This window comes from Stylophora pistillata, chromosome 6 (assembly GCF_964205215.1).
Source record: "Stylophora pistillata chromosome 6, jaStyPist1.2, whole genome shotgun sequence".
Taxonomy (NCBI): Eukaryota; Metazoa; Cnidaria; class Anthozoa; order Scleractinia; family Pocilloporidae; genus Stylophora; species Stylophora pistillata.
In genome coordinates this window covers 23,253,560-23,271,252 of record NC_142524.1, presented here as the reverse complement: position 1 = coordinate 23,271,252, position 17,693 = coordinate 23,253,560, and the positions used below count along the sequence as shown (strand labels likewise).

At 38.5% G+C, this 17,693-nt stretch overlaps 1 protein-coding gene across 3 annotated transcripts in view; it reads right to left on the bottom strand.

The window, feature by feature from the left end:
* The window catches only part of LOC111341337 (uncharacterized), a 21,810-nt gene extending 4,117 nt beyond the window's left edge, over positions 1 to 17,693 (bottom strand). Inside the window, exons 1-6 of one of the 3 annotated variants that reach the window (XM_022948297.2) lie at positions 17,576 to 17,693; positions 11,828 to 11,954; positions 2,813 to 2,977; positions 2,623 to 2,695; positions 2,048 to 2,541; positions 477 to 539 (exon numbers count right to left, since the gene is read on the bottom strand). In XM_022948297.2, the coding sequence (XP_022804032.1) occupies positions 477 to 539; positions 2,048 to 2,541; positions 2,623 to 2,695; positions 2,813 to 2,881 (699 nt within the window). In that variant the 5' untranslated portion in view covers positions 2,882 to 2,977; positions 11,828 to 11,954; positions 17,576 to 17,693. Of the gene's footprint in view, positions 1 to 476; positions 540 to 2,047; positions 2,542 to 2,622; positions 2,696 to 2,812; positions 2,978 to 3,714; positions 3,962 to 4,029; positions 4,268 to 11,827; positions 11,955 to 17,575 lie in introns of those variants that run through there. The other 2 variants (XM_022948296.2, XM_022948298.2) reach the window with 2 other exon arrangements.

Below are 17,693 nucleotides of genomic sequence, written 5' to 3'. Positions count from 1 at the left end.
CTTCTGGGCCACCGTAAAATACACTAACAACACTACTGCATTGAAATATTTTATTTACAGTGTGGTTATTAAATTTACACCTTGTATCAACACAAACAACTTTTAGGTAAGGCAAGTTCAACTTCCCTTGAACCTGGTCAAGTGTTTGCATCAAATCATGTAAACAAAACATAGCACCACAAGTACCCTTCCTGTGCCAATTACAGCTGTAAAAATGTAACATGGCATCCTGTTTGAATACCTTCACAGAAGCAACCCAGGGCTAAACCAACTGACAGTTCATTCAGCTACCCCTTAAAAGCCCTAAGGGTGATAAGCCTCTTATTTCTCGCCCTATATCCCCCTAAAGCAAATATCAAGGACATGAAAATAAAGAAAATGATCAAACTCAAAAGGCCCTTGCTTATTAGACATAATCTCAATGCACGTATCATGGGAAAAATGTACAGAACTTAAGTACTGATATTCCAACTTACCCTTACTCTAACTGGTCTGGGTCTTGAAACCCCATGGGTATGCTTCTTAATAAAGACGGATTTCTAGAGGTAAAAAAGAAAAAATCCTAGTCAATGATAGCAGAAGTTATTACTGTAGCCTTCATCAGAGTCTAGAATACACTTTTATAAGCCAGTCCAAGCGTAATTAAACCTTTTTGATCCAATCACAAGATGAAACAGTTTGGTTCCCCATCCAATTTACAACTATGATTTATAAGTTTGTCAACCCATAACAATATACAGAAACACAGCGTTATGAAGATGTTTCATTTACTTTAAACATTTATACTCATGAATGATCATAACTGAGTAAATATAGCACCACTTAAAAAAAAGTGATGGATGTTTCACTTTTTGATCTCTGCTTTACATAATCAATAACAGGTCTTTCAGTTGGTCACGTAGTGGCAACTAGCATTAAAATTCTGATCACTCTTCATCAATTTTTAGTTGCATGGGTGACCAGCAGCTGGTTCTCATTTCAGACCCAAAATTGTCATTATCCACACGTACACTGGAAATGTTCACCCATGAAACATTTCCAAGCTAACACTTGGTTCAGTTTTTTTTTATCACTCAAATTAAGTTTGGTAATGGCAAGTGTTGGAAGATAATGGCACTTGTTGCAGAAGACACACTCAAAAAAAAAAAAAAAAATCCAGCCAAGTCGCTAGGGCTAGGCTGGGAATCACTTAAAATCAGCAAGCAGGAAGATGTGAGAATAGATAAGTGGTTCATGTTTCTACCCTAACTAGAGTCAAGACAAATATGAATAAGATTGTATGTGCAATGTGAGGTTGTCTCTTGGAAATTTGCAAATTTTCAGAAAAACAATATCAACATCCAGAATAAAATTATCATTTCAGGGAAGGAATTTAGACCACATGGGATTAAATGGATATTTGTTTTGACAAAGAGGCCAAAGTTAAATTCCTCAGGTTGATATGGCAACCATCAATTAGGAAGTCATAAGCTGACATGTACATTCAACTAAGTTTTTCATTATTTTAACCCTTAGAACTTGCTCTTCAATTTCCCAGCCAATCACATCTTGAAGTCACATTAATCCAAACAAAACATTTCAACAAGTTGCAAAAGGTTGAGTTCACAAACAAATAAAACACAAAAGGCGTGCTTTGTGGGGAGGAATCTATCGTTTCTTAAGATAAAATTTCAGAGCCAGAGCAACGTAATCTGTGATCCAACGATACAATAGCAGCTCATCTTAAAAAAAAGCAAACAAAAAAAAACTCTAGAGAAACTACTGGAGAGAGGTAAAAGCTGACCTCTGCTAGGGTCAAAAATGTAGTGAGGCTGAGAAAATTGGCAACTTTCGATAACGCATCACGAGAATACAGCAATTAGACCTGATGCTTTAATTTCAAAAAGATATTTTGCAGTTCTTATTAAAATGCGTTGTTTACGCATCACGGACCCAAATCAAAAGAACATAATTATAGCTAAATGACAGATTCGATTCACGGGTTGGCACAAGATTCAAACAATAAAACTCGTTGTTTTGGAGAAAATTTACCTCTTCTACACCATACCTGTTGCATTTTCTCGAAGTTTAATGACGGTCTTGATGTATATCCCCCGTCTTCGGCAAAAACAAGACGGTGTTTTTTCCTTGAGTGTCCCTCACTTGTCAATATAGTGGGCCGCACTCGTGTCGAAAATGCAGAATGTTTCGACAGAACAGTCACTTTGCCAGGTGGACTTGAACTGAGAACAAGTGGTCCACTACTTTTACCGCACAGTTCTTTAATTTCGTCATCGCTCGATGAACTATCGTTTCCAGAGGCAAACTGTTGTAATAGCTTGTGAGCATTTACTTGAGACCACTTTCGCTTTTCCGGTGCACTACTTTCCCTTAGAGGAATATCTATCGGTAAAAAACCACCTCTGCTGTCTCCCTTTGTGTCTCTCTCTGTAAATATATTTTCCTTCGCTGCTTCCCCTTCAGGTCCTGCGAAAGCCGACGCTTTGATCTTGAGCGGTTCATCTTGCACATTGTTGTTATTCAAAGGTTTGTCGACCAGCGCTGATGGCGAAAGTGAAATCGACAAATATTAATGATTACTTGTTGCGGAGAAACGTTAAAAGGAAAAACTCTCTCAATTACCTCCGTTTATCTCTTTTAATTCGTCGTCCTCGTCTGTACTTCCCTCTAAGTCGGACTCATCTTGTAAAAATAACTGAAAAAAAAAAATGAAAGAATTCGTAATAAAACTGCGAGGATAGTTTCAATACATAAGAACAAACGAGCTTCGTGTCAACACCGTGTTTCAGAAAGAGAGGAGTCGTATTCTTACTTGTGGCTCATAAGGCTTGACTTCATTGATGGATTGGTTCTTGAGTTTGAGAGCCAAAAATTTCAGCATTTCTTTCTTGATAAGAAGTCTTGCTCAACTGTTTGATGGCGGGAACAAGAGCCTTTTTCCCGCGAGAAGCGTCGAGTGTGTTGACGTCGCGAGGCCCTTTTCGGAGAGAAAAACAATATCTCATGAAAAATTACACTATACGACATCGACACTACTGCTTTCCGGATCTACAGTTTTTCAATCCTTCAAATAATGTCGGCAAGAGTCCGAAACTCGTTGAAATGCATCAGCACTTTCTTGCGGTTGGACTGCGATCATCTATCGAACTCGACAATCCAAGTAAATTTCATATTTCGTAAGCAGCATTGCTACCTTACCATTTCTCTATATATAAATGCATCACACTACAAATTCTACTATAGGCCTTCGTTTAGAAAATAAAAGTATTACATAGGTTAGTTTGACGAGCTAACGAATTAGCAACACACAAATGAAAACAGCACACAATTTCGAAATTTAGGAATGAGGTCTACTTGCTATAACCCAGCTTAAACCATCGTTGTACTCGCATAAGTTTGACAGTGAGGATACATTTCGTGACCCAAGAAAATACGAAGCTAAACATAAAATACGAGTTAATAAATGAGACAATTTCCTATTTTTTAAATGCGGTCGATAAAGCTCTACTTCACAAGGAGAGAGAAGTCGTACAATTCTGAGAGCATAAAAAATTCAGGGAAAAGGACGGGTGGTTGAGTGCCCTTGGAAAACACCTAAAATTTCGGTTTAACTTAAAAATTCTAGCCACATTTTAAACAGCCACGAAGCTTTAAGTTCAACATGAAAGGCTGGCGAATGGCAAACTCATGAAAAAAAGTTCATTTCCAACTCACAATGAAGGCCAGGTGCCGTTGACAAAGAAATGCGTGTTCGCCGTTTCTATTTCTTCGATCCCCCGCGGCAACTTCAGTTTTTACTAGGCTGTGGCGAAAGCACCATCGGCCATTCGATTCAAAACATTTCCCCACCGAAAACAACGACGATTAGAATGCCAAGAACGTTTGAGACGATACCGTTTGGAGGAATATGTCATTCTCAAAGTGTGTGTACAGAGCACATTGATAGCGTTTATCGACGTTTAAGAGTTAAACATTCTTCAAATAAAAGTGTTCAACGAGGAAGTTAGAAAATGTTCAATAAAGGAATACCTTTGAGCGAAAGCCGGAGTATTCACAGTGTTGATTTCATCGTACTTTACAGCTTCCAGTTAAAGTTTGCAAGCGACGTAAATGAACACCCTGGAGAACTAAATAAAGCTCATGGGACCGAATTGCAGTGATCTGATTGGCTACTGTAAGTGAAAATAGTCCATTCACTGCGCTGACAGCCGGTGACAAGTGCGCGGCCGTGACCCCGTACATAAATTATTGGATTTCTCGCGAAATGGCAAAGTACAAATGAGCATATTTTTGCACAGTATCGAGTTTCGCAAACATAATCACGTTATTGCATTCTCTTCCACAAGTTGCGTCGCGGAATCTGAAGGGCGACCTTTCAAGAGGTGCGATTCAATTATCAATTGCAGGACTTGGACTTTAATTTCTGCGAAATCCAAAGAATACACTATAAAAACAAAACAAATGTCGCTCTTTGGCCCGACGCGTGGGCCGGTGGGAGTAGTCGGGGCGGGAGTGACACAAAGAAGAACGAAACGAGTGCTATTAACTCAATTTTGCGACTCGTGCCCATCACATGCCCACTGCAATTTACTTTATCTCCGATGAGAAAATTTTAAACTTCATCTGGCTCAAGCCCTGGGACATCTTTGAGGAATTTTGTAAGATAGCGTATCTCGACGGTCAGTTTCACCTTTTACTTGGCAGTCTCGTCCAGTGGATGGTTGGACAAAAAATCAGTCACGCGAAACCAATGACGCACCAGAGCGATCTTGAAATCAATAAAAAAAAGCATTTAACAAAGAGTCAAGGGAATTTCTGGCTCGACTGCTAAGTTTTAGCGTAGGACTACCTTTCAGTATGGACTGAGTTTTGCACAATTTGACTTTTTGTCACTAAGGGCCATTTTAAAAACATTTCGCTTGCTAATAACGTCATGAACACATCATAACCAAGGAAGCACGATTTACATGGATCAGTTCGTAATCTAACTTTAAATTAGCGCCAGTTCGTAAGCCCCATTGTGATTTAACTTGATCAATCCGTAAAAGTGATGTGTTAGCACCTTAGGGTTTCGTAAGTGGAAAATAGTGCATGTGAGCGGCAGGTGAGACGGATTTGGCCACCCTGAAAAAAATATCTAATGTGCCCTTACTCCATTGACTCGCTTCCAGCTGATTCTTTAAAAGGAGTTGACCAATAGAAATGTGTTTTATTACAAAGAATGGGTGAAATATTCAAATAAACAAGACCGCTTATATAACTGAACGCACGTGACAAAATTTCCCTGTGCGGCTTGAACAGCCTGTCTCGCCGTCTCGCTGGAATAGGGTTGTTAGTGTCCACATCGATCTTGGCAAAATGCTAACTAAATATAAATATTTTTTTTAGGTTGACAAAGAGGCTTAGCTGTAAGAAATTCAAAGACTCACTCTCTCGAAAATAGAGGAATTTGAAAATGACGATTGGTGACGGCAAAAATGGAACTTTTCCAAAATAATTACGTCGTTCACAGCGAAAATGGAATCTGGCGTTTTCACAAATTGTTTTGAACAATATCATCGAGATCAAAACGTAATCGGGGGATCTGAGATCACAGCAGCAAAATAGCCGATTTCGAACGTGTTTAAAATAAACTGAATATCAAGAACCCTAAGATTACCATGTGGCTAAGTTCTGCACCGCTGACGCCACGGAATTTTACTTTTTCGTCCGTCTTTGGTCTTGTGATTTTAAAACTATTCGCGCGACTATTCCCGATAAGCCAAGCTAAGGCGATAGAATACGGTAAGCACAAGGAAATACGGAAACCGAGGGGAGAAATGGTACACCAGCTTCACTTTTTTTGTGAGGGGGGGGGGGAAGGGGCGGGGTGGCTCTTCCTTTATTTTGACACCTTCTGTACTATAAGATTAAATATTTTATTGTCAAAAAAGTAGAGGATCTCGCAAAAGCGAAGACAGTTACAATTTAAAGGTAGACTGAATACGAGTGTTGTTTTGAACTTTTCAAAAGCAATGATCTATACGATTTGGTGTAGTGTGTTGGATATTTTACAAAAGATAAAAGTTAACGGCTCTAACATACAGTAAAGCTCGTAAAGCAGGCAGTAGCTTGTACTTGGCGCAGAAGGCCAAACAATGATGCGGAAGAGGAAGGGGAGGGACTGCATGGAAGGTTCCCCCCCTGGATCCAGTCCTTTTTTCGCATCAACAGAAGACTTCTATTAAGGCCAAGTCTAAGGCCAAAGTAAGCTTTCGTAGAATTTGAAGTCAGATCATTTTGGTATACATAGCGTAGCGCATGGGGGAGGTGGGTGAGGGGGCAGGTGGCTGAGGGGGGAGGTGGGTGAGGGGGGAGGTGGGTGAGGGGGGAGGTGGGTGAGGGGGGAGGTGGGTGAGGGGGGAGGTGGGTAAGGGGGCAGGTGGCTGAGGGGGAGGTGGGTGAGGGGGGAGGTGGGTAAGGGGGCAGGTGGCTGAGGGGGGAGGTGGGTAAGGGGGCAGGTGGCTGAGGGGGGAGGTGGGTAAGGGGGCAGGTGGCTGAGGGGGGAGGTGGGTGAGGGGGGAGGTGGGTAAGGGGGCAGGTGGGTGAGGGGGGAGGTGGGTAAGGGGGCAGGTGGCTGAGGGGGGAGGTGGGTAAAGAGGGAGGTGGCCCATTTCCCTGAGGTGAGGAGCGCAAATACTCTGGACAGAAAAAAAATGAACAAAGCCGGGCAGGAGGAAAAAACACCAAAAACTAAAGCCGAACGATAAAGGTCAGGGTTTGATTCCTAGCAGATATCTCTATCAATGATTTTCCTTTATTCCGGCTCCATTTCCGCCAACAATCTTCTCACAACTAACCTAGAAAAATTAACGTCATTTGGGCGTTTCTTTTTCCTGATATAGTATCATTAGCTAGAGCACTACGAGAGATGATTAATTACTGTACGAACAAACAGCATCGAAAGAAAAATAAGGCGTTGACGTCACTATTACACCGAAATGGTAATTTCTTATTTTGTGTGTGTGTGAATAAATCATTAGTTATAAATCTTCCGCTCCCGTAAGGAGTGGACGGCTCTTAGATCAACCGTCCACAGGTCTATGTTTAGCCTTGTACAATACACTGGCGCACTCGTACGTAAATTGATATCGCAACACCACCACCACCTTAAAAACGATATATTTATGATTTCAACTTCTCGTAACTAGTGTACAGTATTTATATCTATGCGAGACATGGGAAAGTTGAGAAGAGATTTGTACCGGTGAGCTGATCGATGGCAGATCAGCTGCCTTTAAAAACAAAATTTAATACTGAAAATAAAAAAAAAATAACAACAGCTGTTTTGAATTGAATGTCCGAGAGAGCAAAATCGCAACAAAGTTTAAATTCGCTCGATTCATCGCAAATGTGGCTTACGTCCTCGCAGGGAAAAAGTTTTATTCCCAAATCGCCAATTTCTTTTTCCTTTAGATAAAATATTTAAACTGCCCTTTTCTCCGAGTTACATAAGTACAGTTTGCAATTACATCGTTCAAAAGTTGTACAACCTTGTAGAAAAGAGAAAGTACACGTAAGAGGCAGGTATCCAACATTCTCAGACTGTACTTTTTCGTGTCGAAGGAAAAACAAAGTTGTATTGGGGCTATTTAACTCAGATTGGGTAATAGGAATAACTACTTGGATTAGTAATAAAATTAATCGGGTGAAAGATCTGGAATATAAGAGTCGTCCGATTGACAATGTTTTTCTGAAACAAACAACATCCCGTGGACCAAAATATATTTAACGACCGAAAAGACTGGAAATTTCACCAGGCGGAACTAGGGAAAAAAATCTGCATATCGGTCGGCGAGAAAGGAAGTTATTATTAGTTTTTTTTATCATTCTTTCTTTGGGGATTAGGGGAGAGGGCATAACTTTTGAACTGCATTTATTTGGGTAAATTTAACAGTTTTATTAAATAAATGAAAAAGAGTTTTCGTACGTATCAACTTTAAGAAAAGGCTAAGTCCCCCTTTATCAAAATTAAAACGTGTCATGTTAAAGCGACGTTTGTTGATAACAATATGAGAAGTTTTATTATTTCAGGTGTTCACGTGGGTGAAGGGTTAATTCTTCCAGATAACCCTTATTGGTTTAAAGCCGGCCCCTTTCAAAGGTGTGCCGAAAGCTCAGCTGAGCTAAATTTGCCGGTTGCACTTGATCGCCGCCAATTTGGTTGGTGTGAGAGCACATGGAGCAATGTTCTCTTGTTCAGAGCCACGCTTGGCTCTGATGGTACAGGTTATGTTTGTTCCTAACTATTTATAACAAGACAAATGCGCAAGAGAAAGGCGAAGAGAAGCCAACAGATCCATGAGACCTGTTATTTTCAAAAATTACATGAGACGGACGCCACTCTAAACAACGGATCAATCATTCGCTTATTTTGCGTTGACATATGTAAATAATTTCGATAGCCAACACAGGAAAGGCAAGATAAGAGAATTAATTTTAATTAAAACGTGTTTGGAGTTTTAAATTCGAGTCAAGGTGAAAAAAAAATCTGCTGTTGCGATATCGATATGTTAATTCAAAGGAAGCGCCGAATTCAAGACGTGATCAGTGGCTTTAAGAATCTTTTACATATGCGTGTTTTCTTTGGAGTGGCCCAGTTGAAAGGGATACATTGAAAATTAGTCTCCGAAGAAGGTGTGTCTACATTGTTCGCGGATATTCGATGAAAAAGGCGGTTTCGTTGAACTTGTAACCAAGCTAAAGTAGATAATTTTTTTGGGAAATTTCTGTATTCTTTTTCTCCCACGTCTACCTACTTGCCAAGTTTACATTCTCTTGTGGTAGTATCAAAATTTTTACCAAAACGGAGGACAAGCGAAACAACAAACTAGTTTAAAAACCAAACGGTTAACAGGGCTAAAATGAAGCGCCAGAGAAACGCATTCGTAAAACTCAAAGGAAAGGAGAAGTGGTAATCTCTTGATCATTAGATCGACCGTTCTGTCACTGCGTCAATATTTAGTTCTTATTAACCGAGCGGGAGGTCTGTATGGGAGAATCTTGACCGAGGTCGCCAGTACAGACCGAATACAGTGAGGTCTGTACCAGCGACCGAGGTCAAGATTCTCCCACACAGACCGATCTAGCTCGGTTAATAAGATGTTTTTAATATATGGCTGTGTCTTATATGCCAATTTTTTATATTCTTTGTACCTTTTTTTTCTAGACCGGTCTAGATGCCGGTCTAGATGGGAAAATCTAGACCCCTCTCACTATTGATTTCAGCCAATCAGTTTCGTGAATTCGGTAGTTCCCAGTCTTTGTGAGACACAGCATATAATATTTATTAGTAATAACCTTAATCCTTGAAACTTCTGAGTAATTTAGACAGAAAAAAAGTGTGGAAGGAAAATTAAAGAGGATCTTATTACTGTTCGCTTTACGAAGTCTGTTTGTCAGCACAGAATCGAAACTCCAAAAACCCGCCCTTGAACGAACAGTTATAGGAAATAATTGGCATAAGAGCAAACAGACTTTGTGCAGACAATGAGATGAGCTAAATGGATTTGATCATTCTCTTAGAAAGCGTTTCGATCTAATTTTCTACAAACTGACAATTTAACTATCCACAACAGCCGATCAGAATAAAGGATAAAATCATAGAGGAGCGAATTCCCTTGGGCACGGAAGACGCGCGTGACAAAATTGCGCGCGCGATTGGTCTACACATGGGTGTTTCTAGAACAATCACAAGTTATGGTAGCGTAGCAACTCTCGACCATCAATTGAAAATTGGCCAAAGGTAGCAAATTAGGGGTAGTCGCTCCTGGCAGCCATTGGGCCCTCCCGTTGAAGAATATTTCGCTTTCCCCATAAAACATTTATTTTCTCGTACCCATCCCTTTCGTACAAAAAGGGTTCGTTGGTCAGACAAAAAGTGAGGCGATAAAAAAGGGGGGAATCGATCGAGGGAGTCTGAGTCCGGGAAAGTCTTGGATGCGCCTGTTTGCTTGCAATTTTTTTTTCCTATCCAGACCCTTTTCCGATGTAAAACTTCAGACTAGAAAACTAACTACAGCCAAGGGATTAGAAACTGTTTATATTCTCTTGGTACAGCTGATCTGTGATATCTGTTAAAAGCAGTCTTGATATGCCTTCGTTAAATTTAATCGAAATGTAAATTTTGTGGGTCGGTCGGACAGAGTTTTTTCTGTTATCATCTTATTTTTATTTTACCAAGATTTATTTGTTTCAAACATTTCCATAAAATCGAGTTGATTTGGCGATGGGAAACGAAATTTTACACGAGAGTGGCATTAAATGGAAATTGCGAGAAACCTCCTCACATCAGTTAAACCAGTTGAGAATTACTTTATACAGGATTATCTACTGAATGATTGCATTTTGTATTGATCGCAGTGTTACACTGTCCTAAAAAAAATTATTAAAAATACCATTCATAAGCCCCTTAAAGCATCAAATACTATTCCGTCGACTTACTTCATGAAAAGCAAACAAACATCTCCCTGTGAGTTGATTTTTCCCCTAATTCTCAATGAAGAGACAACGGATGTTTAGAGCTTTTTGTTCCTGAGTAATGAACCCCAGTAGAAATCGGAAAAAAAAAAAGAAAAAAAACGAAAAATTCAGTTGACATAAGGACAGTTTTCATGACAATGTGTGTTCCTAGAACGCCAGCTGAGAATTCTTGTGTCCATATGTCTTATTTTTTTTTTTTTTTCAATAACTCTGCGTAATTAATTCGCGTTTACTACTCAAACAAACGATGTCTCATACGTGACTTTGCAGCGAGGTAAAATGACGGGTAAGTTGGGACAAAAGCAGTTGTAATGTAAATGAGGCATGAATGAATGAGTGAATTGTGTGAATGGATGCTGAACTTATGGGCTACATACACTGGGGATATAATATAACAAGCTTAGAATTTAACATTGAAACCTCCAAGAACTTTTATTACTTTCGAAATGGTTAAAGAACTTATTTGGTTGGCAAAGATGCGGTTTCATGCCCGTTTATTTATTTATTGTAGCTATTGTTCCAATGGCAATGAGGTACTGAGACTTGGGTATCAGGTGTGTTATTTAAGTTTTAATTAAAAATGAAAACCTCAACTTAAAGAAGCCTTGCTAAGGAAACAAAAGGTTTAAAGTAATTTAGTTGAAGCAATAATTTTCAATTTTACAAAACCGCTTTCACTTGCACGCACACGCCAGTCGGGTGGTATCTGTCGTGTTCGCGAAACTTCGGGTAAAACTAGGCTAGTACGATACTGATCTTAGATATATAGATATTGATTTACTGATAACTGAATATACATAACAGATAAGTCTTTTCTAGTTGAATATCGCTGAAATATTTCTATCTCATCGAGCTTTTAAGAGATTTTAAGGAATTATCGCATGTTCAGTGGAAAAAAGGATATTTTATAGGCTTTGAAATTTACTACAAACTAAATATTTGCAACACCCGTTTATTGCCTTTGTGATCATATTCAAAATTTAAATGAATTAAGTTTGTTTCCACGTTGCGAGCCGAGCATGCAATAATAATATGAATTCGTAAAAGTCAAGAGGAAGATTTCCTTTAAGAACAATCTTGAATGACTTGTGCAAAGACCTCCTGAGACAGAAATTCCCTTTGAATACGCGATAGAATGATTTGTAACGAGGAAGAATGTTTAAAGGTTCTATAAATGAATTCAACAGCAAAGGAGTTAATTTGTTTTGGAGCAGACATGTAAAACTTTCAAATTTGCCTGGGATTATCGGCCATAATAAAAGAACACTACATCGATAAAATATTTTAAGACAAAACGGTCACTTACCAAATTTTTCAAAATCCGGAACAGATAGGCCGAAAGCTTCTGGCTTTTTAGAGTACCTCGCTCAATAGACAGCTTTTATAAGCGTGGACTGCCGTAGTTTTTGACACCTTTCTCTCGGAACTGCAACCTGTCCAATGGATATTAAATATTTATAAACCATTACAATGTCTGTTCAAACAGGCTGTCATGGTAACAGTCAAGGAAACGTGAAAGGCGACTTGAAATTTCAAATTAGCGTTGAGTCTGAGACTCACTTGTAAAATGCAATCAAGACAAAACGGAAGGCATGTACGTAACACCATAGAGTTTCGAACTTCTTTAGAAGTACATATGGGGTGTAGAACACATGAAGAAAAAGGTTAAGAGGAATTAAAACTATCTTAGAGAAAGCTGAAAAGCCACTCGACCTAAAGTTACTTCGAGATGGTTTTGGGGAATCCTCGAATCTCAATGGGGAAATTCAGATAATCAGATTTTATTTAAAATGATATAACACCACAAAAAGGTTAAAGGAAATTGAATGAAATTTCACCCGCAGGTAAACCACAGATAGAAACCACAGATAGAAACTCTTAATCGCAGAACTGTTTCTTCGATGGAACTTTGTCCGTTCCACCAGCTAAAAGATTAAGCGCTTTGCAGCTGTAAAATGAGCATCAAGACACCGTAGAAACAGAAGCGATCTAATATTTCAGCAATTATTCATATTTTCCTTTTATGGCGAGATATTTCTTACATCTGTCTTTATCTGTTATTTGTATTCCAAAGCGTATGGAAACTGAAATATATTATATAACGTGAAATGATCGTTCAGAAAAGAATATAGAAAAATGGTTTTAGCCCGTGAAAGTTGTGGAGGATATGTCTTTCACTGAAATTTTAAATTACACAAAGGAAAGGTAAACATAGCCCAAATTAAAATGAATTGATTTAAGAGATATTGGAGCACGCGTGCTATGCCTTTTGATACAAGTATGAATTTCAGGTTGCCAAAAAAAAAAAGAAGAAAAAAAAAAGAAGATTTGTATAAAATGTGGACATGGCCTGGTCTGAAAAAAAAATGTGGTTTACAGTTTTCAAAATATTAGCAGAATTTGCTTACCAGTGAAATGTCGTCGAGATGCGATGTGTATATGGTAAGAGAGAGTTGGCTTAAGAGGCAGTCAAGCGGTCAATGAAATTTTTCACACCCGAAGTCACGTGGCCATTACGTTTTAAATAGCTAGCGACGTTTATTAATATCTCTATGGCTAGTAATGTTTGTCCAGACAGACACATAACCTTGTGGCTCGATCCGACTATCATTTCGCCAACAACTGACACTGAGAAATTACGTTTGCTGGTGCTAAAAGTTGCCAAATCTCATTTGCCTTTTCTTTTTTTGGAAATTTCCTCAAACATAACCCGTTCGTGCCAACGTAAATAACCGTTTCTGTGACTGTGCCAGGATTTCGCATCTAATGATTTTTGTGGCGCCTTCCTTGTTACAATATTCGTAACAAAAAACTTTGATTACCTACTGACTAATTTTTCCTTGCCAATATGCTTTGTTCAGAAGGTTACTTCGAAGAGTGTTTTATTTATTCTAGTTTCCCATTGCATGTGTAAACAAGACTGGAAGCAGAAAGCAAACTGAGGTGAAAGGAAAGCTTAACAGTGGTTTTTAGGTACGCTTATTATATTACATCTGCCGTCGAGCGCGAAAATTTACGCTGATAACAATTCTTGTCACCAGGAATCCTTAGCTTTGGACCTAGTTTTATTTTCAGTTTTGTCGCAAAGTGTTTTCTTTCAATTCAACACATATCACGTCTTTGTGACCAGAAATAGTGCGGAAGAAAAATAGAAAAATAGAAAAAAGACATAGAAAATCTGCAAGGAAGCCACGTCGGCGATGACAACACTAATTCGCGTGATAAAACCAATTCAAAGTGTTCATGAGCGGAACAGAAATTCTGCTTTGCAATCTCTTTAAAACCGTTCTCTCCGGGCGTCCACTATGCAAATCAAAAAAAGAGAAATAACCAAATAATCCGGAGTCTGAATACGGGGACTTTGTTATTTTGAATGGGGAAACAGAAGGTAAACCGGCCGCAGATCACCTAATTCCTGATGCACTAGCACACCTACAATATATTGCTATTACGCAAGAGGAGAAATATCTGGATTTTTAAGGGGTAAAGGCTTACATTAAGAAACCAATTTCGCACCCTTTTGTCAGGTAACTGACGTGTCCATGACTTTCGTGTTGATAGAAACAATGGTTCTCCCTTCAAAGTTTGGCCGCCCTAAAAGAAAAATTCACGACCGCAATCTTCAAACGATCGTACTCAGTCTCTAATTTAGGATTCGTTCCCGCCTACTTTTAAAAAGTAGTGATACAAATACTAATTAAAATAACTATTTTTCTAACCTGAAGAAAGATGATTTGAGAATTCTTTCCAGGAAAGGTGACTCTTTCCGACGCTCGAAATGACACAAACTATTCTGAGTCTTAAATTCCAGTTTCTTTGCGAAAACTTTTGAGCGAGCGTGCAGGAGAACAAAATAGCCAGAATAAATTTCGATTCGTGCAATACAAAAATACTAAAACTTTCAGCGAAAAGCTGATCAAATATGTCCCAGACATGCAAATGACCAGCGTCAATTTCGATTAATGAAAGATAAACAAATAAATAAAGCCAAAGCGAATAAACTTACTTATCTCATACAAACAAATGATTGACACTTTATAAGCTGTAATTAAGACAAGAGAGCGAGACAGTCCATAAACATACCGCAGCCTCAGTTCTAAGTGACAACGTTGGATTAGCTGGGGATTAAGATAGGGCTAGTGTGTATTTTAATGTTACGAACTTATGGAATCCTTTACGAGATATGCCCTATGCGTTTGTGTTGTTGTCGCCAACCTCTTTATAATTGGCCATCCTTATTCTTCCCTAGTTTTAATTTTGCTTGCTTCGCAATTTCGTTTTGTTATGTGACTAAGTTATCATTCTGAAGTCAGCTCTTGAAGATAGGGACTTTCACTGATTCTCGCCGATAGCTAGACGTGTTCCCTCCTTGTTTCCAAGATTCAGGTGACACAAAAGAGGATACACCCTCTCTTGGATGTCAATAATTTGATAATGCGAAACTAAAACCGGACATTATTATTAGATCAGGATTTTTTTGAGAAAAAGATACAACATTTAAGTGTTTTCCCGGATCGTCAGATACTTTTTTTCTTTTCACTGCAGAGAATTAAAAATTAAATGCTGAGAAAATAATCTAACGGTTATTAATAAAAGGAGACTAGTAGAAAGCGCCGGGGCGATTTAGCATTTATCCCTCCCCGGATAAAAGTTCAAAAATGATTTGAATTTAGTTTAGCACCTTTGATTCCTTTTCTTGGCTGTCATGCAATGGCGAAAAACGGGTACTGTGACTATTTTCAATCATAACTGAGCTTGGCGCTACTATTTATATATCATATTTTTTTAAACCAAGAAGAGTAATGTTCCCGTGGTAGGGAAATATTTTTTCCACGCCACTAAGTTGCACTTAATAAAGAATTAAAGCCGGAATTTGTATAACCACCCTCTTGGTGGGAACATGGATGTCATTCAAAAGAACATTTGCGACCTTCAAACTTCTAAACCTCTTGGCAATCAGATATGCAGATTTTCCCGTCGTTCAATGTTTAGGGAGCGCATCAGTTCACGTTTGCGAAAAAGAAGGAAAAAAGTTTGCAGTATTCACGCCGTGATGGCCAGTTGCTGATTGCACAAATAAGACACTTTTGGAATTTGTGATTCAGTTGGCACATGACGTTAATGCTTGACCTTAATTCTGTGACATACCAATCCGTGGGCTAAGGAACCGTTAAAAACGTAATGACCATATTTTCTCGAATAAGCGCCCACGCTCTAGTAATTAAGCGCCCACTCCCCGGCCATAGGCTACAATATCAAACAAGCACCCCTTCCGAATACGAATATAAGGAGAACCTGTTTCTATACCAAGTTCACAAATGACTCTTTAAGCTTTAACTATAGCGGAATCAGAACAAGGGAAAAGTTTCCTACTAAACGCACCCTCGATTAAGCGCGCCTTCTTTTGGCCGAAATTGAAATAAACGCCTGAGCGCATATTCGAAGGGATACGGTAGCTGAAAAATTCTTCGTGGCTCGCGAGGTTGATGTGTTAAGTTCACGTTAGATCCAACAACCTAGTTGATTCCTAAATGCAAAAATAATTTTCACATTACTTGGACAAGAGTAATGATCTACTGATCTATCTATCTTTTCAATCAAGACGTTATAGCAAGTGCCTACGAGGTGGTAAGTTTTTTGATTAACCAATCATTCAGCGAAAAGCAGTTTTTCTGAGATCGAACCCATCGGGAACAAAAGAGGTAAGAAGAAAAGAACAAAAAGTGATTCAAATTGCAATTGGCCTGGCGTCTTATTTTAACTATAAAATGCTGCAATAATTCTCAGACATATGAGAAATCAAATGATTCATTTTTCGTCTGGTTAAACTGGTTCAAAACCGGTTGTTTGAGATGCTCACGCTAGACCATAAAAGTTAATCAATTATCCTAATTATCCTTGATGAATGCGCAGGCACGAAATTGAAAGAAATGTTTGCGTGCCTTCTTTAACGATTACGATCTAAAAAAAGAGAAACAAGTTAATATAATTGCAGATTTCAGAGGTTACTCACCGTTTGCTGATCATTCAAAATACGAATCACGAAAGTCAAAAAAAAGGAAAAAAATATTTGAAGATTTCAATGACTTAAAAGGAATTTTCTTTGAAAAAAATCTGAAATTAAACTCATAACGTAATGAAAAATAAAGGTCGCGAATTCAGAAATTAGAAGCTGATGATGCAAAATATTTGCCAGAAACCGCCAAGGTTTATTATCACACTGGATTCTATCCGCAATTGTTGATGTTTCGTTACGATTCAGATCTTCAGACATAACCAGATAGCTCTGGGCTTTCGTGATACAGCCTGGAGCCTACAGTAAATGAGTTCGCGTATACAAAATAAATACGCATTAAAACCAATTTAAATCTTTCCGTGACTTGAAATATTCTAAATATAATAATGGCTATTTAGATTTTGTGTAATAAGGTGCGGTTAAACTTGGGTTAGAATTAGGACTGAAATTGAATTATGTATTTGAATTTACAAACAAACGCTGAGGTTCATAAATATTTTGTTATCTTAGGAGGAATAAAAAATTAATTTGAGATGGTGTGTAACTTTAGAGCGATAAGAAATATATTTCTTGCATTGAAAATTTATTCGATCGGCTGAGTTAGCATGGAATTCGCATTTTGCACTCACAGACTAAAAGAAACTGGCTTTTTAATCTTATCTTGCTATGTTAATAATTCAAGGAATAATTTTCAGCGAGTCATTTTCATTCAGCCGCACTAGAGTAAGAAATCCAGTTCAATCACTATTTTAAAGTTTGATTACCGCTCCTTAATTTTTTCAGGAATTGACCGAGAACACTTCACTCTGTCAGGATTTGAGAAAGTGTTTCTTATTTCTTAGCGACAGGCAAATATTTCTTGAAAGTAATTCTTCCTATCTAAAGTGATCCATTGTCTGGCAGAACCGTTAAGCCACATTTCGTTAACGTAGCACTCACGCGACATGGAAAACTCTCCTACAGGGGTTTCATGAAGTTGAGGGTAAAAAATGTGAAAGAGAAGGTTCGAAGTTAGTTAATTGCATGACAAATACTCACGTTTATCAAGAAAAAAGGCTGCTAAATGGAGATACCTTCCCAAGGGTTGGTCTTCATCTCTCAAGTTGTTGATTACAATTGTGAAGTCTGCAAGAAGTTTCAACTTTAATATAGTTCT